Genomic DNA, 24,295 nt, shown 5'->3' with positions numbered 1-24,295 from the left:
TTCCTTTGTTGTATCTTATGAAGTCCTTCACATTTCTCAAAAAAATATGACTTCTAATGTGAACGGAACGTGTCCATGGAGTGACATGCATGCTCACAGAACAAGATGTCGAGTGACATGCGTGTTCACAAAATACGTCACGTCTTCTTATGGCCACTTGACTGTTTTGTGCTCCTTACTAGGTCATTGCTTTTTGCACCTGTCTTTTTTGTCGAATGGGTTTGACAGGTTTCGCCGTCTGATGATGCTTACTATAGGTCAGATGAGCGCGACCTCAGCAACCGTAATGCGGCTGAGTCGGATACATATCGGACTTATATCCACATGACGGTTGGCTCGGTCGGAATTGAAAAAAAAAAATCTGAAGTGTACTATTCACGTTACGTGGAAAAAAAATTATACCTGACTCATATGGTTAAAAATAATCTGAATTGAACTGTCAGTCATATACTGCCGTGTTTCATCTTTGTATGGACATATTCAGGTAAAACTTGTTTTTTTTAATGAAAAAGATATTGATCAACTTAATTTCTCTGGACATGGCCATAATCATTGACATCAACAAAATCAACATGGTAGGAAAAAAAAGCCCAAATTACTGAAAAAAAAATGTCAAACAAGTTTGTTTCCGTTTGTGCAAAGAAACATTTTGGTTTCTGTGTGTGTGTGGGGAGGGGGGGACCCCTTTTTAAAAGTATTTAATTGTGATTAAATCAAAGATGCAACTATACTTTTCCATATTTTTTTTCCACTGATTCCAAATCAACCCCCGTTTTTCCTCGAGCACGAGCACATCAGGTTTTCATAATAAAAATACAATACCAATAATAGATGTAATATAGTAATACTTTTCGTAATATTTATAAATTAAGTGTGTTGTGTTTTGTTCTGAAATGTCAGAGTTACACATTATAATGCAAGGTAAAATCTGTTCTGCAACAGCTTCTATAGCTCAACCTTAAAAGCATGAACTGAAATTAATTAAAAAATCTGAAATTTTAAAAGAAAAATTCAGGACATTTTTTAAAATCGCTGTCTAAAATTTGCTTAGTGACACATAAAGCCACATCGGATTAAAATTTGCAGTCGACCAGTCGTATTTGCTTTTTTTGTGTGTTTAAGGATTGCAAATTCAATTTGAGGTCCAATCCAATGTTTTTCATCAGGATGTGAGTTGCTGGCGTGGAGGGCGCAAAAGGGGTGCCTGCACACTGCAAGGCTGCCATTCAACCTCGGACCGCCACTGAGCTCGGGAACAGACCCGCGTCTCAGCTCCAAATCTTTTTCTTTTTTTTCTCTCTCTCCTCGTTGCATTCAACAAATCCGAGGACCGCCTCCCCAGTCCGTCCCTCCGCCCCGCGCACAGGCAGCCTGTCCGCCAGGATGGGACCAGCAGCCGCCTGATATCCATGCATGCATGACCGCTAGTCCACTTCCTGGATGGAAGAACGGGACAATTCCAGCTGCAGTTTTTCTTCGCATTGCGTGACGTTCTCAGTCACGGATAAACGCCGAGTGATCGCGACTTCAAATCGATATTATCGGACCACTTTTCCTCCCACCCTCTCGTGTGTAGTTAAAGACAGCCAGCCATTGATCGCCGCCTGACCCCCTTCCACTCTCCGGGAATGTGGCTCCGCGGAAGCCCGTCGTGGAGTCATAAGAGCCCTGCTTGGAAGTGTTTCCACTCATTCGCGGCGTGTTATTCCTCGAAGCCCAAGAAGCGCCAGCTTGGACCAACGCGGACTATTTTGTAAGGGGGGAAACACAAGACATTTTCTTTTTTTTTTTTTTTGTTGATGCTTGCGTGGCCGCGGCGTCAACTTCATTTTTTGGGGGGAAAGGCTTCGCTCGCACGCGTGGGATTTTCTCCCCCCCCACACACACACTCTTTTTTATAACAAGCTAAAAGACTGAAAAAAAAAAACACCCAGAAACTTTTGTCACCCATCGCCTCCTCATTGCTCTCCATGAGTAGTCTAACATGCAGAGGAGACGGGAACCGAATTGCTGGTGGATTTTATCCGTAATGCTTCTTCTAACCTTGCCGGAACACGGCGACTGTCATCCTGGTAAGTAGCGGCGCTTACTTTGCGGCACACAAGCTAGCTTTCATGTTGCCAAGCCTTGACTCGAGATAAGATGCGTATTGGAATTGCTTTCTTTCTTTTTTCTTTTTCTTTTTTTTTTGTAATCATATCGCCGCACATGACTCTTGTAATGTCGACATTTAACGCGTTTCAAAAGGCGGCATTGAACGCAACACGTCTTGAAGCTCGTTTGCTTATTAGTGTGCACGTTCATCATTCAGATGCACCATGCCGCAAAATATACCGCACATTCTCATTATAAAATTAACACTTTTTTAAATTTAATTGTATTATTTTTTGGCATTTAACTTTTCAAAACGCTCTTTTACCACCCTTTGGATCTCTCGGCATGGTTGCGAAAAAGACCGTTGTGTTCCAGTCGCCACTTTTATTGCGTCTTTCTTGTTGTCGTTCTTTTTTTTAATTGGTGCCAAAGTTTGAATTAAACTGTTTTTAACGCGTATGTCTATGTGTGCGTGTGTGTGGCTGCTTGTCATGATGAGGGCGACACTTGCAATCCCCCCCCCCACCTCCTTGTATGCTGGACAGCCAGTAAAAAAGACTGTGACTCATTTTACACCCACCGGACTGTTGATTAGGTACACTTAGGAGCTGTGTCTGGATTTACAAAAAGACAGGATGCCAATTTTTTTGTAGCAGTCAGGATGACGCAAAAATATGCATTAGTTGGTGGATAGTTCTCTGACAGCGTCGATTAAAAAAATATGGCAATCCAGTTTCCTTGATGCAACTGACCAGATAGTGAGCGTAATATTTTATATATTTTACTATGTCCAACCTACATTTGTGTGCAAAATCCGTGCAGTACAAAAGCTGTACATGCAGTCTGCAGTATTGTCAAATAAACACCTCTATGACCGTGTCATTCAAAACTGAGTGGTAGTCTTTTACAGATTTTTTTATCTCCAGATCTTGTTAGGTTGTGATTAGATTACGGGGTCACTGATGGTGTAGTACCTTCATTCAGATGATGTTCACGCAAAAAATTCTCACTCGGTGATGTTCCAAATCTCCACTGTTTTAATAAATTCCACTCTTACGGTGTTTGCAGATATTTTTTTGACATTTTTTTTTTGTCTGGGTCTTTTGTTGATTATTTGGGCTCACTGATGATGTAGCTGTTCACTCAGTTGACGTCCATGCGGACAGCATGGTTTCAGTTTCCACTCAGGGACAGTGGGAAAGGTCTCTCTCTATACTGTATGTGCCCTGAATTGAGTGGTAACCATTCCACCTGCGCAATATAATGAAATTCTATAACAATATAAAATCGTTATCTGTATGACATTACCCTCGATTGGTTATGTTAATTCACGTATTTTCTCATAGTTTCTTTTCCGTCATTTAGTGTAATACTTAAGCCGAGCAGGGAGAAGCTACCGACAATTAGCTGTCGAGGTCCGTCCGAAGTGTCGATGATCAATGTATCCTGCGATTCACATTAGTACTCGGAGCTAGCCGCGTTCATTTCCGACGCCTGAGCTGGTTGGTGCGGTACTACCAAGAAGCGCTCTTGTGTTTGATTTGACACAACTGACATGATATCTGTTTATAGTATTTCCAGTAGTTTTATATCCACATGACTATTTTCTTCGGTGTCTTTCATGACTTCTTTGTCTCTCATCGACATAATCTTTTTACGTAGTGCTTTAGTTGTTTTGACTGAGCTGCAACAGTGGTTTGAATTGGAATGGGCAAGTTTCGATACTATGGGGTGATCGCAGCCTTATTTTAAGGTATCGGGATTCGATGAATACCGTACTGGTATCGGTCGTAGAAAAAGTGGTATCGAACATCACTCGTTTTTCATCACATGCTGACAAAGTTGTTTAAAACTCAACCTCTGTAACATTTAACGTAGTCATATTTACTTATTAAATGGTAAATATACTCTAATGTCACTTGTCGGACTTTACTGCATTTTCTTTTAATTGTTTGTATTTTTTGGTATTCTTTGAAAATTGGTTGCACTACCAGATATATTGAAATGCATTTTATTTGGCTACTGGATATTTGATTTTTATTTCAATTCATATATATGAATCTGATATTAATTTGATTTGTGTTTTTTTAATGGACAAATGTAACGGAAAAAAAATTGTGATGTACAGTATGTATCGCACTGCACTCTTTGAGGGTGCACCACACCTTCTGCTTGAACATCAGATGGGATAAACGTCAGTCTCCAGCTTCCCACAACCCCCGAGCATGATAAGCAGAATAGAAAATAGATGTCTAGATTATGACGATTCACTAATGGACCAACGGTTTTAAAGACAGCAGGGCTGGGGAACCTTTCATTTCATTTCATTTCATTTCATTTCATTTCATTTCTTTCAAGCGGCAGTCACCATGAACAAGACAACCGAAATATAATTTTCCAATCCAAACTTAATTAAGACCAAGCCAGAACCTTTGTCCCATTGAGGGTGCAATTTTCAAGATGATGTCCTGCGAGGGCCACCGTATATGTGTCAGAGAAACTATGATGCAGCAATTGGATAAATGTTAGAATGTTTTATTCGCATTTGTGCACCTTTGTTATAGCAATTGCATTGTGGGCGGGATTAAATGATCAGCCCGCTGGCTGTAGTTTCCCAGCCTTGTGTACACCAAATGGGTGTCTAAGCTGTTCGTTTGTAGTTCTCAATAGATGAAGGCGATTGTAATTTTGCCGGAGTTTGTGGAAAAACAAACAGCATTTGACCAATGTTGCACCACTCTTGTATTATCATAACGGGCAGCCTCGTCTATAGTTTTGATCAGAGGTCAGAAATCTGGCAGATTTAGAAAGCTTTCATTTTTGCTCTGATGTTTCTTACCAGATTTTTTTTTAATTTCATATACTTGGATGACAGCAAGCGTCAAATCCGCAAGAATAATCGAAAAAATAAGCAACTGACAGTAATTGTCGGTCATTACTGGCAAATTTGTTCCCCCATAGTCTAATCCGCATATTTATTCGAAAGTTAAAAGCAGCCGTGATGCATTCCAACAGCCAAACAACATTTTCCAGTTGGAACATAATTCAGAGAGTATAATTTTGTTGGTTTTGTCACTGTGTTGCCTAAAATGCGCTCATTTATTTTTCCCAACTTTACCGTCTGATCACTGTTGCTGGTCCTCGCTTCCAAAAAACTTGCATACTGTTCTTTGATTTTTTTTTTTTTTTTATGTAACTGCTACTGTTCACACTGGATCCATTCATGTCCTGTCTTTTAAATTGTCTGGATGAAAATTGGTTATTCTCTAATTCATTTAATTTGCTTTCAGTCAGTGCAAGCGTAACGCAAGGGAAATAGTTAAATTCGGGCTGTGCTATCGGAGGAAACAGTTTACGACAATTTGTGTAAAAAAAAAAAAAATGTAGTGCTGACAGTGACCTTTGACCTCAGCCACCTCAAGCACCTTGCTTTTGTTAGAACTGCTCCAATTGCCACCGTCACAAAATCTTCATTTTTTTGAAGATAACGTTTTCCATCCCTTCTTTTGTTAGCAATGTTGATTTATTGTCGCTTATGCTCGTGGCTCATTGGGCGGCAAAGACTTGCGGGTGTTCACAAAATAGCTGCTGTTGTCATCACTGGTGACTTATTTTGTCGTCGCTTAAATTTTAAAAGACAAATGTAACTTGTAAAAGACAAAACATGACGTCACGATGCGCATTGTGCGTACTAAAGTGAATATGGGCTGTCGTGCAGGCCTCAACCTTGCATTTGTGACAATTTCAAGGATTTTCTGCATGAGATGAAAGGTTAACCCCATGTATTTATCTGTTCCAAAATATCTTTTTTACGCCACTGACTTTTTTTGCTCCTTCTTCTGCCGTTGCTATGCGTTTTGTCAAGCAGTTGTGACATTTGTTGCCTTTTGATGGCGCGAAGGTCGGATGAGCGCGACTTGAACATCCCGATAGCAGTCGCATCGGATACTTAGCCGATTTATATCCACATCCGAAATAGTCCTGGTTCGGATTTGGAAAAAAAATTGACGTGAAAAAAATCAGATGTTTGATTGATAAAGATAATCTTCATTATTAATCTGCTATCATGGAGGACAATATTTATGGTAGAGAAGTTAAAATTCAGAGGATTTAGATTTTTTTTATTCATTAAAAAAGATAATCATCCATTTTGATAATCAATAAGATGAGCTGAAGTCCCACCTGATGTCTTATATGGCCATATTTTTATTTATTTTTTTTATTTTGTGAAATTCTGACTAGGACAGCGGCTTTTCAGTTATTTAAGTCGAGCAAATGAAAATTAAGAACGGTGACTTCTTAAAACACTCCACTGGAGGCTATCTGGTGTCATTCAAAACAAACAGTGTTAATGCTTAAAAATAGCGCAGCAAGCTCTATGAGTGTAAAGATTGAGTGAGAATTGTTTTGTTTTTTTTCGTAACTTTTTTTTTTAACTGCCCCCCCACCACAACACAATCCATCAGCTTGCCTGCAATGCCACTTAATCAAGAGCAAAGAGCTAAACATGCATATTCTGTTTCATCTCGCAACACAGTGAGGACATAAGTGAATGATTGTACTTGTAGTGAACTGGAATAGCCTGAAATTAGTGCCACCCCCTCAATTTATTATTCAGCCATATAATTAAAATCCTCAAATGTCATCCTTCACTGTTGATAGCATTGGTAGAACGTTAAATGCAGTTCTATCCCAGATTGATGTTGTTGCTACTCTTGTGTGGCACCAATTATCCTCCATATCAGTAGCAGTGATGCAACAGAAGAACGCTTCTGTCTTAATCACAACCCTCACTGCCCCCAATGCTCCCAAGTTCCCCGCTTCCATGCCCTCAGCCTGCCGTTTTATTGACTTGTCGCCTTACAAGCTGTGAACACAGCAGACTTATTTCATATTGCATACCTCAGTGGACCTCTGACACGCAGCAGAAAGGCTGACTGCCGGACGGACGAGCGAAAGGTCGCCGGTTGAAAAATCTAGTTGAACTGTACTCCGTTCACGTAATGGTGCTCAGCAAGCGTGGTGAGCGCGGCTTTTCTATTCATTACCAACGTTTTTGGGTATGTCTGAAAAGAGAATACCGTAAATGGAGAATACATGTTGCGAGCCCTCTCTGTCTTTTAACTGTTCGGTTGCTCTGAAAAATTGTTAAACGCTTGTCACCGAGGTAACGCTATGCGCTTTGTTTTATCTGTCAATCAAAGCTATTCTTCACTCGAGTTGGTCGCCTCGTAAATTGCGCTATTTAACACTGAGATGTAATCACTGTTAATGGGCCCATTAATCCGATATCTTCTTACCTTGCTTGCAGGTAGCAGCAGCTACGTCCGTTTGCGTTGCTCACTTGCTGTGGTCCAAGTCCTCTTTGCTTTTTGACTGAATACGTCTTCAAGATTACATCAGCAAAGTAAACTGACAGCTAAGAGGATTTGTCACATTTTAATATTCGTATTTGGGACTTTTGAGTGTGTGACAATATGGTGCTCTCCAACCAGTTCAAGGTAATTTTAATGAAGCACCGTGACACTGTTTTCAATTGAACGTTTGCCACCAGCTACAAACGTTAGCTTATCTTCACTTGGTGAAAGAAATCCTATAGATTTGCTACATAGGCTAGCTAACTAGCATGGCTAACATCTATTTGATGTTACTTCACAAAGCAGATAAGTCGCCACTCATTTGTCAAGAAATAATCATTGAATAAACTATTTTCTTATGTTCACCAACGTACCTACGGAGCGTGAGCGTTGGAAACAAGTGATTGTTATTCACCCAAGCATTTCAAAATAATGCAATTTGAAAATTGCAGTATTGTTTAACTGCAATCATTTTGCTTTTTGGTTTTCATACTGCCGGAATCTGATTGTGGCTTACGCCAAGTCCACAATCAGGATGCGCTACAATGAAGCGCTACTTAACTTGCTGATGTTTTTGTCGCTACATGTTTGTGGGCTAAAGAAAAATAACATTAAGTTAGTGACACATCAGCTCTGTCAGTGTTGGCCAGCCTATTCAGAGTTTCTTCAAATTAAAAATAAACCAAAAATATTTTCGGCCCATAATATCTAAATAAAAGCAGAGGAGAAATGGTTCCACCACACATGAAGAATTCTGTGATTATTTTCCAAAACCGTAAAAGTCCACCTTGCAGAACGTGCTGCTCTGCTCAGCCCAGAATAAGGACAGGTTTCCCCCCGTTTGGGCAAGTTGTGCAAATGTTACCTGGCTGTCCCAGCGGATACCAGAGAGGATTTTTTTTTTTCCTCTCTGGCTGGGAATACAATCATGCACCAGCAGCAAAGCCTTCTTGTATGCTTTTTTTTTTTTTTTTCATTTTTCAATGTGTGAGCTTTCCATTTTGGAGTTGGTTATCGATTATTTCATCACATTAGTGTTGACTTACTCTGAAATGGTGCAACCTCTATTCTGAACATGGATTGAATGTGTAAATGTTAGTTTCTTGTTTTGTACGGATATTAATGAATCTCTTGATCATCGTTCACCTCAGTATGTAAAGATTACTTGCAGGATGAAACGATCATCATCGAAATCTGCATCAATAGCTCAATTGTGAATTATCTGCTCAGAAAATGTCCAAAGTATGTCCCTTATCAGTTATCAGCACACACTTATGAATACAAAGCCTGCAAAATTGCTTCTTGTCATAAAAATCTCCAGTCTTGAATAAGTCTTTCGCTTCCCTTCCCAACAAAGTGAGTGGGCGAGGTGTGGTGTGGAGCAGCAGTCCTTGTTTTGAAAGACAGTTCTAGCGACCATTGGAGACACTTCTTGACACATTTTCACAGTTTAAACAGGCTATGTGGGAGAACAAAGAGAATCTCAGTAAAATCATTCAGTGGACTTGTGAGTTTGTTCTCAATGTCAATGATATCATTTCTCTTCACTTGTTTTGCCAAAAAGACTCATTCCATTAAATTCTCGCGTACTTGCAGGGATTTTATCCGTCGCAGTGAGGGTCGTTGTCCATTGTGCCGACTATTGGGTGTGTTTGGAGGATGCGAGCCTCGCTCCCAGTTGAGGATGCCTGCTTTAAGCACAACGCTAATGTCATTCATGAGCTTTTGATTTGACGCCAATAGGACATTTATGATGTTTGCGGCTGCACTGTTAAGAACTCCTCGTGGAATTTCTCTGTGTAATTGGTCCAGTATGTATAATGTGGGGACGGCACATCTTGCTGCCTCATGATGATAAAAATGGCATTAGGACCATATGCTATAAGTCTCCATCTCGACTCAGCACTTTGGTGTGGTGTCTCTCGACCAGCTGCCCGTACAACTCGCTAAATGGTCAATTGGGAGAAGCGTTGCAACTTGGAGCACTTTTTACTTGGACGCATAATTTAGTTTGCTTATATTCTTGCGCTGACCATATAGCTGGCCCATTAGATGGAGAGAATTTTTTTTTTTTCGTGGGTGTCTGGACTCTCATGGTAGGAACTGTTAGAATGCTATCTTGAGATGTTCATGTTTATTGGCTTGTTCAGGTTTTGTGATAGAAATGTGCTTACTCTTGCTTTGCAAAAAAAAAAAAAGAATTGCATACAGATTTGCTCAAACAGTGACCTCTGCTGTAATCAACGTGTCTCAATTAATCTCTTGATGTTTCATCCACTTGAAACAAATTAGCACCTCTCCCCAATTAGACCCCTCCGATTTTTCCTTCGTAAACATAGCGATTAATGACCTAGCCGCTCCGTTGCGAAAAAACAAAACAAAAACAAACTACCGAAGCACATAAACATTCCCTACCGCAGGCATGTTAGTGTCTTTTGCATTTAACATTACACTCGCCTAGTGTTGTGTGCATGTATTGTTTATGTTCTTGGAGGCTCCATGCCTTGAGATTAGTCTCGCCTAGTCTGCCGTTGCCTAGCCTGCCTAGGTTTGCCTTGTCATTATGCGTTTGTCAAAAAATAACAAAACAAAACAAAACACTGCGGTACCAGTCACAAATTGGGCCGTATTTCCTCCTGCTATGAATGATGTGCCTGGACCTTTCGTCTGGTTCTGTGCAGTTACCGCACTTAATGCATTTATTAGCGTCCCAGTCCTGAAAAATGAGAAGAGTCTATCCAAACGTCATGAAGTGCTATAATGCGGGCTCTTCTATTTTCAACGAGCTCTTGTTGTTTTACCATTTTGTTCAAGAAGACGGAGTTAAAAAAAAGGGAATCATTTTAGACTGAAATTTATTAAACAAGATATCCAACCACCCCACACAAAACGGTTTAATAATGCAATTAAATAGCATTAATCTGACATTTTGAGGAGAAAAAAAAATAATAACGTCCTTTACTGTTTGTTCAATCTTGTTTGTAAAACAATAAATGTAAAAAAAAAAAAAAATCATGGGTCACAATCAAATAAATTTGAGCATAAAAGAATTATTTTGGGTGAGGCTCTCTTACTTGTGCATATAGTGTTCTAGAAATGATGTGATTTTGGTAATTAGCAAGGCTATTAACTTTGGGCAGCTGTGATATAAACCTTTCATTGAGCGCTGGTCTAATAAACGTGTTAAGTACCTTGTATATCATATTTAATATTATAGAAATGCCCTTGTCCTCTCTGCAGTTGGGTAAATGCGAGGATTATTACGTTAGGTAACATACTATTTCTTATTGTCCGAACCTTTTTGAGTTGCTTCTGCGTTTCATCTTTCTGCAGTGCAAATAAACATTTAGCAGGTTCTGTTTCTCACTGTGCGACTGTCAGAAAAATCTGGCTCCTGTTGATAATAGCAATCGATAAGCTTGGAGGCACACAAGTCCGGTTAGATCGGACAAATTGGAAGCGTTGCTCAATTCCCATCCATACAGCGCATCGGCTTAATGGATCAAAAAAGAAAAAGGCATTGCAGAAATGTGCCAGAGGCCACTAGATTTGATCAAAATCAAATTGGCTTGCATGGCGGTGCACTATTTCTGGCTTAATGTGACAAATGGCCAAAATAGCCAGTGGACATAAGCGGGGAGTTTGCCATCTGTGGTAAAATGGCACATCAGATGAGTTTAATTAAAAAAATAAAATGCAAATTTGATGTCTTTGGAGTAGCTGTACATCACAGGAGATTTTTCACGTTGTTTAGCTTGCTGAAAAGGCGAGGCAATCTGCGTGCTGAATCTCACACCGTGTTTTAGCCAACAGACTGCTGGTCACAGTAGCTTTTCAATCAATTAGAAATGACTCACTGCCACTTCACTCCAAATCATTTCATCTGTCCTGGCCACAAAAGACACAGAGTGACACACACACACACACACATAGGATATAAATTCGACAAGGCTGCTCTAAAACAAAGGGAAAACACTGCTGGGGAATCAAATGCACTTATTTCCTTTTGCTTCTTGACAAATGTGATGAATGTCCAGGCTGTGAGGCAGTGTCACTAAAGGACATACTGCTGCACTCAAGGACTGGGCCATATCAATAAATGTCCTGTGTCCTTCAGTCCCCACATCCTCTTTCCCCTTAAACAATCTTGCTGTGATGCGATACTGTGTCAGCTTTGCTTACAGCTGAGCTGTCAGTCAACGTTGCCCCATGGAGAGTGGAAACAATGGAACCTTCAGGCTGCTTCTTCCGGCATTGTGTTGTTGTGCATCAACGGAGCATGTGTATGCTTTGTGCCCATTGTTGTTTTCTTTCTTTCAGATTACATTCACCATGGCCTGACGGTCGACGTCCCCATCCGTGAGGCTAATTTCCCCTGTCGTGAACTATGGAATTAGAACCGCAGTCCCTAAATGGAGATGACTAGGTCATGGGTGTCAAACTCATTTTGGGCCAGGGCCGCATTGTGGATAGGCTTTTCTTCGGGGGGTTGTTATTTGGGATGGATATCAATTCAAATTTCCAAAATCGACTTGATGCCCGATTCACTTTGATTTTCGATTCAATCGAGGATTTTACGCAGTACCAATTTTACTTTCGTATGGAAGGCATTCTCGGACGAACCAATGCTCCATTTAGTACAAACGTCTTGCTGCAACTAGTTACATTAGTAAAAAGATTCATATTTACGTTTATTATTAAAATCTTGACTGGGATTGGCATGATCGGGTGTGTACATTTTTATTCCGATCAGGCATTTAATATTGAATCAATGTGTTCATGTAAACGTTGCCAGTGATCCTCATGTAGTTAAAGGATTTGATGACTTGATGAAGAGGTGGAACTATGATGATAATAATCTGTCTTTTTAAAAATATTTTCTTTTTTCTTTGCGCCATTGAATTAGAAATCAGAAGTCGTTGGAAGCCAAATATTATTATCCATATTATTCTTTTTTTTTTTTAGAAACAAATTTTGCTAGTTTAAAAAAATATGTTGGTACAGATTTTCTGCCAAAATGAAAGGAACAAATCAATTTCGCTAGAAATATGAAGTAGTCTTTACTTACTTTGGTGGGCCACACAACACGACGTGGTCAGCCGGATCTGACCCCTTAAGTCTGACAAAGTTTTCAGTTTCGTGTGATGAATTAAATTTTTAAACTTTGCATACATTCGTTTGCTTGAGCGGCTTTAAAAAATGTCCAAAAATTAACCTTTGCCCTCATTAAGTTCAGTTGATTTGAATTTATTTTGCTGCAAGTTGCAAATTTTCTTAGCACTGTTTTGATTAAACAAAACCAAACTAAAAAAAAACGGCACTTCAGCATCAGGACAGACAGCTGTTGTATTTACAGAATACAAAATGAACTTGGAAATGATGCCTCGCAGTTGTTAATCCTCAGATCCTTTGGCTTTCGCTGTCATCCTGCCAAGAAGCAACAAACAAATACATAAAACATTCTAAAGCGGTTTCTGAGTTTGTTTTTTGAACGTGCTCATGCTGAGACATTTTCCTTCACATTTATACTGTACCAGCAAAAACACCCAAGTGAAGTCCCACTAACACCTGGCTATTGCCTTTGGGGAGACGTCACTCTGCCGTCGTCACAGCTGGCTGTTTATCATCTTTAGCGCTGATTGGCAGGGATGGAAACGTAACACACCCGTGCACTTTGGTTGCGCTTAAAACGCATACAATATGTTCATTTTAGAAAAGAGGAACGCCTCACGGATGCACTTAAGTCCAAACAGGAGGCTGTGCATAAAAAACAAAACAAAGGCATGGTAGCGAGCTGTTAGGTGTGTCACAGGTCCACTAAGAGCGAGGACCGTTGGGAGCGCAAGTTTGAAAATGAGTCTGTTTACTCATACGGGTACAAGTTATTTAAGTTTGAGCTGTGTGGAAAACTGATGATTTGGAGATGGGCATGATGTGGTCTTAAATGGCATGCCCACATTGCTTGATTTATTTATTTATTTTTTTGGGGGGGGGAGTTAAGTGTAGGTGGGCCAGTTGTCAGGGAAACGGGCAGCCTGAAACTCTATTTCTGACTTTTTGGGAAAGAAATGGTAAATTATACATTATTATGCCCTTGGCAAAAGCAATCAAAAAATAAAATAAAAAAAAGTTAAAACTTAATTGTCTCAGAGCAGCTTGACAAATGATTGCAGTTTTTAGTCAGTCAGCAATAAATCCTTAAAATGAATTTAGTGTGGACGTTTTTCCAAACATGCAGAGGTTCTTTCTTTGCTTTCACAAAGCGACTGACATTTTGTTTGTTTCTCCCACGTTCTTCGCTCTCTGACAGCCGAAAGAAAGCGGAAAAGCGTCAATAGGAAGAGGGTCATTGTTTTTTTTTTTTTTTAAATCATGCTTTGAGAAAGCAATCGAACAACTTTAAGTGATGTGGAGCGTTGTACCGCAGTAGAGTGGCGTACGATTGCTTGATGTAAAGCGGTGCGCCGACAGAGGAAATCTGGTGCGAGTTAATTTCAGAGGATTTCAAAGAGTGGAGGGAAATGTGCTGAGTTGGATGGTTTTAGGAGGGAGTTTAAAGACTGCCCTATCGATCCTGTTGGCATGTTCCCCCTCGGGGAATGCAAATGTTTCACTTCCTTTACGCACATCGAAATCCTCCTGGTAGCAGAACCTTAATTATCTAGGGATTTGAATACCACGGCCTTTTCCTCTGGCAATTTAATTTTCCAGAAACAAATAGTTTCACACTTGCTGAGCAATGACCACCCTTCTATTTGTAAGCCGCTGTGACGAGAGATAGTGTGACCTCAGTCTCAACTGTTGAATTTGCTAATTGTCTAGAAAAATCCTGCTCGTTTTTTTTTTACAAATGTCATCGCAATACCTGCGAGTTTGCTCATCTGTCAAACACTATTGCACACTGAAGCTGTGACAGCTGCTGGATGTTATTGTCACAGCCAATTTAAACCCCAACCCGAGTGTTTACCAGAGCGAGGAGACCTATCCCCAGGTAACGGCTAATCACTCAGGGATTCAACACATCATCTGTCCCACGCTTAATAGTCGGCATGGAACAGGCGGGAGAAGGCAGCAGCTTTGCGTGAACAGCCACACGGCTCTCAAGACAACTCAATGTTATGGTTGATTGGTCCAATTAAAAGGTTTTGGTTGAGTTGATGACACTGGTGACATCGTAGTGCCATTCCTGACAAAATGAGACAATCATTTAGCATAGCCGCTACTTTGAGATGAAGGGTATTTTGGGGGAATTTACGACGGGTGCAAACATGATGGCTGAATTCCGGCCACTCTGTGACTTATTCCTCATGTCCAAAAATAAATCTGTTTCTACAAAAATGAATGCAGTTTTAATCTGTGTTCAGTTAACTCATTCACTACCAGCCGAGTTAAAAAAAAAAAAAAAAGATCTTTGACGTCTTTAGCCGTCAATGGCAGTAAAAGAGTTAATTGCTTTATAAATGGAAGTTGTTTTTTTTTTTTGTTTTTTTTTGCAATTCGGATCTACGGTCACACAGTCTGAACTTTTTTTTTTTCAACCCACCTCACCTGAAAGATTAGAGATGACATCACTCCATATCTGCCCACTTTTCATTGCTGACAATTCTTTTGCTTGCCGGTCACCTTTCGCTTGTCTTTTTCCTGCACCGTTGCATTTTTTGGTCCCTAAGCATTTTCTGTGTTTACGTTATGAATGCTGTCGACGGTGTATGGAGACCAAAGTCGAATTGTAGATCAACAGATTAGAGCAAAAAAGGAAATGACAGTAAATTCCTTGCTGATGCTACCAGTACTAAAACAAATAATGTGCATACATTCAGAGAAAATGAAAAAAGACAGAAAGCAATAAACGGGATAAAACGAGTTTTGGGCTAAATCTCGGTGACTCATATGTGATAGGACAGATGAGGTATTATAAATGTTTGTTTATATGAAATTATTTTCTCCCCTTTTCATCCCATATCCAAGGTGAACATTTGCAGCCGCTAAAAATGTAAAGCCTCGTTGTGGAGGCTTAAGAACAAATGACATGAATATAAAACGTGAATAATTACCAAGCATTGTGCAGAAAATGACTCTACTCTAGGGATGTTTTTTTTTTTGGTGTTTCTGTGAGCTTCCACATTTGCACACAAAAAAAAAAAAGGGAGCTTCGGCGGTGTTGAGTGGGAGTGCTGGTGGGCAAACAAACAACAGCCACCGTGGCTAACTTTTGTTACGGCTGCGGAACCTTTTTGAAAAACAGTCCACGGCATCTCTTGAAAGGTCACAGCTGCCTCTGCCTTTTGAGGCTTTGTCGTCGAAGTAGAACGAGATATTAAGACTGGTTGCGTCGCTCATAAGAGTATTAAACGTTTTGCATTTTTATGTTTGGTACAAATACGGGACGGGCGCTTTTGTTAACACGCGCTAATAGCACCTCGCGTTTTGACGTTCTGCTTTGTGGTGGTGTCGCATGACATAAATCATTCGCAGCTCTACACAATTAAAGGTGATGCATGTACTCGTTTGAGATTTTCACGCTGTGGCCCAAAATTAATTGAACTGACTACAACTAAACATTTTTAACTCATTCAATACCATTGACGGATAAATACGTCAAAATCCTTTTTTTTTTTTTACTGTGCTGGTCATGAATGAGTTAAGCATGAATGTGAATTGAAACTAACTGGATACATTCCAAAATAAATCATCTTAAAATTACAAATGAAAATGAACTCAAAATCAAACACGTTCAAAATATGAATACACTGCATAAAAATTGGTGCCTTTCTCGGAAATTTAAAAGTTATGATGATGCTTGTATCACGCCATTAAAATAAAACGTTAGGAAATTAGAGGAGGAGGTGATCTCAGTGGTGGTGTTTCTAGTTGGATAAAGCTGTGTTTCCGAACATTTCTTGAGCCAAGGCACCCATTTCACACTCAAAAATAATCAAATAATCTTGCGGCAAAACACCCAACAAAAATGTCATCAAATGTATGAATACTGAAATAACGGTGACCTCGTCTCAGTTTATTCACAAATTTACTTCCCGGAATGCAGTGTGAAACTTTGGGGCCTGTTTAATTGAACACAAAGCTGTCTTGTCCAAATGGTAACAGGTGGAAGGACAGATTCGGTACGTTCTGCCTGTCATGATTCCAATTTTTTTCAACAAATTGTAAACGTAGCACACCTGATAATCTCTCACGCTAACGAGTGTGCCAAGGCACTCTGGTTGTACAGTTAAATTCTTGCAAAGTTTGGTGGCACTGAATCTGACATGCCAACTTTTATTGTTCGGCCAATTAATGACATTCGGGTCTCTAGCGTTTCAATTGAAACACTTTGAATTGAGACACGTTTGTGTTGTGTCAGTGACAGATGGAAAAAAAAAAAAGTAGGTGTCACTGTGAACAGGAGAGACGATCTTTATTCACTCGAGCTTGCTGCACGGGTCGTTTGCACGCTATTTAACAAATAGTTCCGCGGGTCGGGTCTAATTGTTGTAACTGTGGTGATCTGTGGACTGGGAGATTGAATGTTGAATGCTTTAAAAAAAAAAAATTATAATATATATATATATATATATTTATATATCTATCTATATATATATATTTATTTGTGAAAGGGGTCAGCAATCATCAGTGCTTTTTTCATTTTGTTTTCTTTATCCAACAAACATGATGGTCAGCTAATTGTACAGGTGTATATGATGAAAAAGGGGGGGGGGGGACAAAGGCTCCTTAGCAGACTAATGCTGTTATGACATTTTCATCTATGACCCCTCTGATCTCACGACGTGTTGTGGTCGACATCATTAGTTCGTCATGACATCTGCAAAGTGAACTTTCCGTTGGAGTTTTAAAAATGTGCTGCTTTATGCGCAGGGGAGCATTCCGGAACTATGTTGAAAAATACCCATTCTGTGACTGACAGCCTGTAATAATAGTAAGAAGGGGGAAAAAAAAAGAGTACAAAACAGTTATTTAGAAAGTATTGCCAGTTAGAGAAAAGAATTTATTCCGTTCTTAACATTTCCTGGCAGTGGCAGTAAAAGAAAAGGAAGGAATGCATGCCGGCTCGGTGTGACCTTCAGAAAAATACAAACGAACACACCGAACGAATCATAATGTGTGGTGCGACATGTCGACTTTGCATTGTATTGTTGATCGTCGAATCAGCGAGCTCCGATAGCCATATTAATGGCTCCTTTCCACTCACGTATTTTACGATGATAACAATGTTTTGTCTTTAGTCAGTCGATCCGACGCAACTAAAGCATGTCCGATCCAGTCCTAATACTGATCAGTGTACAATTGTGTGGCTCGGGTATCTCATTGCCTGCCCTGGTTTTATTTCTCATTTCTAAATGCAGCCTTCAAGTATTGATCAGAGAGCAGCATCAAAGAGCACTTAAAGAGGAAGCAAAGAGTTCTGACTGCTTGTTTGGCCCTAGGCAGGCGTGAAGATCCTGTTTGGAAGTGATGCATGCAAAGAAGTCCTAGAGCACCCATTATTATTTATGGCTAACACTGAGTCATTTGGCCAGTGAGCTTCAGGTTAGCTATATTTATACATGTTTATTTGATTTTTTTTTTTTTTGCGCTGCACCTCGGTGAATATTAAAATCGAAGGTGTTCACAGTCAGCTATAACTTGATGTTACAAATATTTTTAGATGCTTTCCAATGAGAAATGCAACGTTGTTGTGCTCATCTGTCTTGTGCCAGCTGTTGTAGCTCATTTATGCTCACCTTGCGTGCCAAAATGAATGTGTGCGTTTTACAACAGCATGTTATTAACAACATTTATTGTTATAATTTGCATTGGCAATGAGAGAAATTGAAAATAAACCCCGCTTTCATTGCATTTGGTATTCTCAACGCTGTTATTCACAACACTGGCATTCTCAGATTGGCTAGCACAGAAATAAAAATGGAATGAACGCAGAGGAAGGTGGGAAGGCTCCTTGCTTAAAGAGCCAGTAAAGTGAATGAGCAAAGACTGGAAATTATATAGTATGTAGTAAACAGCCAATCAGAATCAGTGTTCGACTCCTGATTGGTTAATTGGCAAGCGTGAATCAGCGTTTTTTGCGCGTAGAGAGAGAGAAGCCGTCAGCGTAAAACCTTTTTTGTGCGTACACTTGGAGGTTTATTTTTGTACGCACAAAACACGTTTTCGTACATTACGCTAATTTAATTTTGGCATAAATCTAACGCCATAAAAGGGACGAGGTGATGCCCCGGTTGAGTCTGGTGCCGATGGTGTTCGCTTGCAAGCTAGCTGGTGGCTAGCTCCTCGCGTCGCAAAGCACTGCAACGACTCTGTGGGATATATTCCAGCCATCTGAGGCTTTACGGGGATACATTCTTCCACCTCAAACAATTCTGTATATTTAGACCTAAGAAAGATTGGTGGGACAGTATTTGTTGACAGGTGAGCAGGGTATGTAATCATCACATTCAGCAAACACACCCAAAGTGATTTAGAACGGAGACGATGATTTAATTTTTCTTCGTTTTGAAGCCTCATTTTAGACACCTTAAAAAACATTCAAATTTGGCAGCGTGTCAAATGTAGTAGATACATTTGTTTTCATTTTGCAGGGACTTTAACTTAATCTAATGTAAAGCCCAAATGACCTTTAAGTCATATGGAGTACGATTTATAACGTTATCTATCAAGTAAAATCTGGAGGTGTAATTGACTACCAGGGTGAATTTTTTTTTTTTTGCAATCCAATAACCGTTGTGTTCAGAGGAATGACCTTTCGAACGTGCGCTACTTCAGTAATCCAATGCCTTTACCAGAAATTGCCAGTATGCCGCAGTGACGTTCCACACTCTTGTAAAGTGCACACGTAATGTATATTAACACCTCTCAGACTCTGTCAAACAAAAGAGTCCGAGAATTATCATCTATGTGACGGCAGACTTGTTGATACACTCCTTGCAGTGGATCATCTTTTCATAGTGAAAAGGGTAATAAAATGGTGGCCGGATGGTTTGATATGCCTCTGTGTTGAGACTTCATTGTATTCCGTGAAAGGAACGGGTCTCCTAAAGGGGTCAATACCCTCAAGTTTGTTTAATCTTGTTAATGGTTTTCATCAGAGTCTCTGATGCACTTAATCAGCGGGCACTGCGGCTATTTAATGTACTTAATTCACTGTAGGAGTGTTGCCCTTGAAGTGCAGTCGACAGCAGATTGACACAATTTAGATTTACGGAATCATTTCACCCGTTCGTGAGGAGTGTTCCTGTACTGGAAATTCAGCCACTTTTGCAAATGTTCTCCTTCCTCACAGGAAGTCGGGACATTTTCATTCATAAGACTTGGGTTGAGTCAGACAATAGAACAATGGCTCTTTATCAACAGTTTATCAATATAGACTAAATACCAGGATGTGCCCCACCTCCTCCGCCTCATTTTTTTTTTAAACATTCAAGCTTGATTGAACACACTTTGATCTGTGCTTCTCACATACTTCATGCAGAGCAACATTTGGGCCGTTGTTCAGTACACGAGTGTGATTACGAAACATTATTATAATATAAGCGGCGACACTGGCCACAAGATTTTGATCAGAAAATAACAAATTGCTGTATACCCTTACTGTATTCTTTTCTGTTTTGTTTGGCCAAACACAAGCCTCAAGAAGAGATATTTTTAGGAAAAGCTGAATAAGTCCCAATCAAGGAAAAATAGAATCATGCTGTTTGCATCGACTTATTTGTCAGCTTTATTTTCGACACAAGAATAAAAATCAAATGAAAAGATTTTCATTTATAGACCCAAATATAGAAAAAAAGTGAGATTTTTAAAATATTCACTTTAGTAAAAAAATTTAAAAAAAATCTGCACTAAAACATTGTCAAGCATGACTTAACCTACAGTCACTATAAACAAACACATTGAAATGTTACACGATTCTAAGAATAACTTTGACCCAAATGGTTGACATGCTTTATGTGAACAAAATCCACAGGGAAGCTTTTGCACACTCTTGAAGTGTTGAAGTGGCCAAAATAGCATCTTTGGTACCGTGTCCCGAGTGCAATGAATAGATGTAAATGCTTGATGATCCATAAGCGACATCAGCTTCCACAATACTAACTGGCCTGCAAGCGGAACACACACGCACGCGCACACACACATATCTGGCCGAACATCATGTGGTGTTTACGGGTCGCTGTAATCCGGAGATCCCGTGGGTCGATGAGCAAGTCGCGCAGGACTGTCTGGGAACGATTGACACTCCGATTAATTGATTTTCAGCTTGAAGCCAGCAGGCAGGTAGAGGAGGTGCGAGTGAACCTGATGAGCGGTAGCAATTCAGTAAAGCTGTTGTTTTTTCCCGCTGGTCTCACGTGAATTTTGTCTGTGTGGACCTGGAAATCACCTTTTGTCTAATTTTTGTGTTGGACAAAGTATGACATCTCCTACTGATGCAAAATGGTACACTTTCCACAAAACAAATAATGGATCACAAGGGTGGAGGTGTAACGATTAATCAATTAATTGACAACTGGGCGTTCCCTGTCAAATCTAGCCTTCCGCGTGTTCTGCCATTGACCTTAACGTTTTTATTAATTGTAGCGCCTGGGGAAGATGCGACGTCCTTGCACTCAAGGTTTGGATGTAGTTAGTTCATTGACACTTTGTGTCCTAAGAATATTCCCGAAAGCTATCAAACATGTTCATTGTGCTACTATTATTAATTACTACTATTTAATAATATATTAAAAATGATTGCATCGTGTTTTTATTACGTTTGTTACACGTTATACTCTAATTTGAAAAACAATTGTCACCACTTTTTTTTTTTAACCTTCATTTGTGTCTACTCCACTACTGCCCTTTGCTCTCCGAGCACGTCGAATGGAGGACGCGTGGATGCCACTTCTTCCTCCAGTGCAGTTAAATTAAGCTGAGGCGCTCGTGGGCCACCTCCGAGTCCCTTCTGCGTGCCCCGTGGTACTCGCAGATTTTGTTTTTCATGATCCGTAGGTCTCTCCATTTGTGGTAGTCTGTGTAGACGTCCCCACGGCAGTAACGTCCTGAGAAATTTGGACCGGACCGGAGGCTTTTTGGCAAGAATCAGCCTTCAGTGCTCCCTGACAAAACAGAACTACGTGGTCCCTTTGGACACACAGCATCAGCACCTCTGCCTCTTCATTCCCACCATTTGGTTTCCTTTTAGAAATAATTGCTTTCATGTTCCTTTGATTAATTTGAGTTTTTATTTTTATTTTTTTATATACTTGAATTAAATACTGTCCGATACAACTTTATTCATTTCACAACAGCTGCAGCTGTAACAACGCACTTTGCTTCCTGTATAACTTAAAATAGCAATCATACAACAAAGACAGTAGCAAAGTTATTTATTTTATTTTATTTTTTTTATTGAAATCGCTCCCAACCAGTACAACACAGCACAGTGATGTGCCATAAGAGATCATCAGGGGTTAAACTTTTTTTTTAAATGGACATCCAAACACTTTCTGCCATAAGCCAGATTTTTATTCGTTTTTTTTACTTCCTTGTATTGACTTCTTATCTTACAGAATAGAAGAAACCTTCTCCCTTTTCAAGGTTGTCAATGACACAAGTTTTCAGAAACTGATAAGCTTGCCGTCATTCACAACTTAAGCACAGTGTTAGAAGTCTGGATAGGGGAATCCACATAAATAAGTGTAGTAACATATATAACATAGTAATAACAAGTCCACACACTTAAAGATAAGTGATGCTATTACAAAAGCTGATTTGTGACTATCAATGAATTATTCCAAAATAAAATGTTATTTGCAATACGATGGGAGAGCCTCCATTTTAACATTTGCTCTTGTTTTGATAGCGGTGTTTTGTTGAGCAGTAGAAGTAACACGGCTGACTGGAATTGTGCCGTAGAGGAATCCTGCATTGATCATGATCATGCAAACGTTTCAACGGAATCAACAGCACCTCTCAAGTAGTGCACTCCATTTTACTTTAATTGGCAAGAATTATCACCAATCGGATCCATACACCCGGGAGAATGCTTAACATTTAGTTCATCTTTTTTTTCCAGAACCTACTAAGAAATCAACATGGTCAGCCGACATGTCTTGGAAAAAAAAAAAGAAATATTTAGCTTATATAAGAGCGTGCCGGAAATTGTGATTTTGTCAGGTTGTCAGTTGATGACACGCTTGGATGAGATTTTAATTAGAAGACCTTATCCACTTCTTAGCCGAACAGACTGCAGTGTAAGTGCGGCCTAATGAGCAAGATGAGTGTGCCTTCCTTGCCCTTCCTCCCATTTTGCTTGCTTTGTTGTTCAAGTTCCCTGATGAATCTCAAGCTAAATTGTTTTCTATTTGGACGGCAGTCCAAGGCCGGAATACACACAATGCCCCAGAGGGTGTGTGTGTTCTGGACTTATTTCAAAGTTGGTGCCGCTCATTCTGGCACTATTTCTACTTATTTTCTCAGTGTCTGTCCAGGAAGTTGTGTTTGAGGTTCCCAGCGCCCAGCCAGGAGTTGAAACAAACATCTCGCCACTGTTTGCAGTCGCACCACCTGTCCGTTAACATGATGAATAAAAAGCCACGCTGGCCTCAGCAGGCCATCAGACTTGGAAAAGACATGACAAGGTGTTGAGGTAAATTTCTAAATTAACTATTGGATTGTTTCGCCCCCCCCAAGGAACTGTTTTAATGCCAGACTACTGAGCTTAATTGTACTGTAATATGGCTTCATTTCTCTGGCCTCGGGGTCCTTGTGTACTCTTTGCTGAACGGGCTTGTTTGCTTTTCGCTGTGTAGGCCAAATTCTCTTCGTTGGGATTTGAATAGTTGTTTTAGTATTTGCGAGCTTGCCGTTGCAGCCCCAAAGGCGAGTCTCCCTGCGCCTGATCTTTGGCTGATCTTGGCATTTCTCATGTTGGCGGGTTCCCTGGTGTGACTGGAACACTTTCGGGGATATCGAGCCACATGGACTTGCCACTCCAAGATCCATTTTTTTTCAGACTCCCTTCAGCTAGACACACACTGTTAGATTTTAGAAGTCATACTTTCCAACTCGTACCGTACGAACGGAGTCTGAGCTCTACTCGACCAGATTGTTGCTCGTATGCTTGTAGGTATCAGAAGTGCAAATTCGACTGTTGACTTGTCAAGTGTCGAAATTGATCAAGAAGGCATTTGTAATGTAAATATGTAGACTAAGCCGGAGGAGTTTTATTATTTGGGGGTTTAAAACAATGCGATTTCGCGATTGTCAAGGCTCCTATCGTCGAAGGGCTCTTTTGCCCCACGCTCACGAAGCAGCTCACACTAACCAGGGCTAGGCGTTGCGTTGTCGCTCGTAGTCCCATAAATAATTTCTTAGGCTGCTTGAATGCTAGGTGCTACGCTAGCTTGCACCATAGCAACACAGACACGATATGTAAATCCGTGCATAGCAACAGCAACGAGCCGCGTGATGCAGATCATCTCCTCCGTGGTGACAAATAATCCACCCCATTAACAAGTTGCATTTTAAACAAAGAGGCGAACAAGGAGTTGCTCAGCATGCTAATTGCTAAAGTGAAATACAGAGTTGGGAAAGACCCAAAATAAGTCCTGAGGTGTGCAGTCAACATTTAACAGAAGTCTGGCTAGAACCGCGTTTGGGCGGCGAGCCAACAGCTGTGAACCAAAATGTTGTATTTCAACAAATAAGATAAGATGACTACATCATTATTTTGCACTGAGTTTTGCGATGTACACAATAATAGGTGTCAAAATTATATATTTTAAGCAATTTAGCTTTTTTAAGGGACAACAATTATATTGACGTAAAATCTATGTAATGTACAAAGAATGTAC

General features: G+C 40.1%; 1 protein-coding gene across 1 annotated transcript in view; it reads left to right on the top strand.

Moving 5' to 3' along the window:
- Positions 1-1,240: 1,240 nt before the first annotated feature.
- ca16b (carbonic anhydrase XVI b) overlaps positions 1,241-24,295 on the top strand; it is a 103,820-nt gene continuing 80,765 nt past the window's right edge. Inside the window, exon 1 of the mRNA XM_088308704.1 lies at positions 1,241-2,072. Coding sequence (XP_088164830.1) covers positions 1,985-2,072 — 88 coding nt within the window. The 5' untranslated portion in view covers positions 1,241-1,984. The remainder of the gene's footprint in view (positions 2,073-24,295) is intronic.

Source organism: Idiotropiscis lumnitzeri, chromosome 11 (genome assembly GCF_059441095.1).
Source record: "Idiotropiscis lumnitzeri isolate Australia: NSW breed Sydney's pygmy pipehorse chromosome 11, RoL_Ilum_1.0, whole genome shotgun sequence".
Classification (NCBI taxonomy): Eukaryota; Metazoa; Chordata; class Actinopteri; order Syngnathiformes; family Syngnathidae; genus Idiotropiscis; species Idiotropiscis lumnitzeri.
This window is presented reverse-complemented; position numbering and strand designations above follow the sequence as displayed.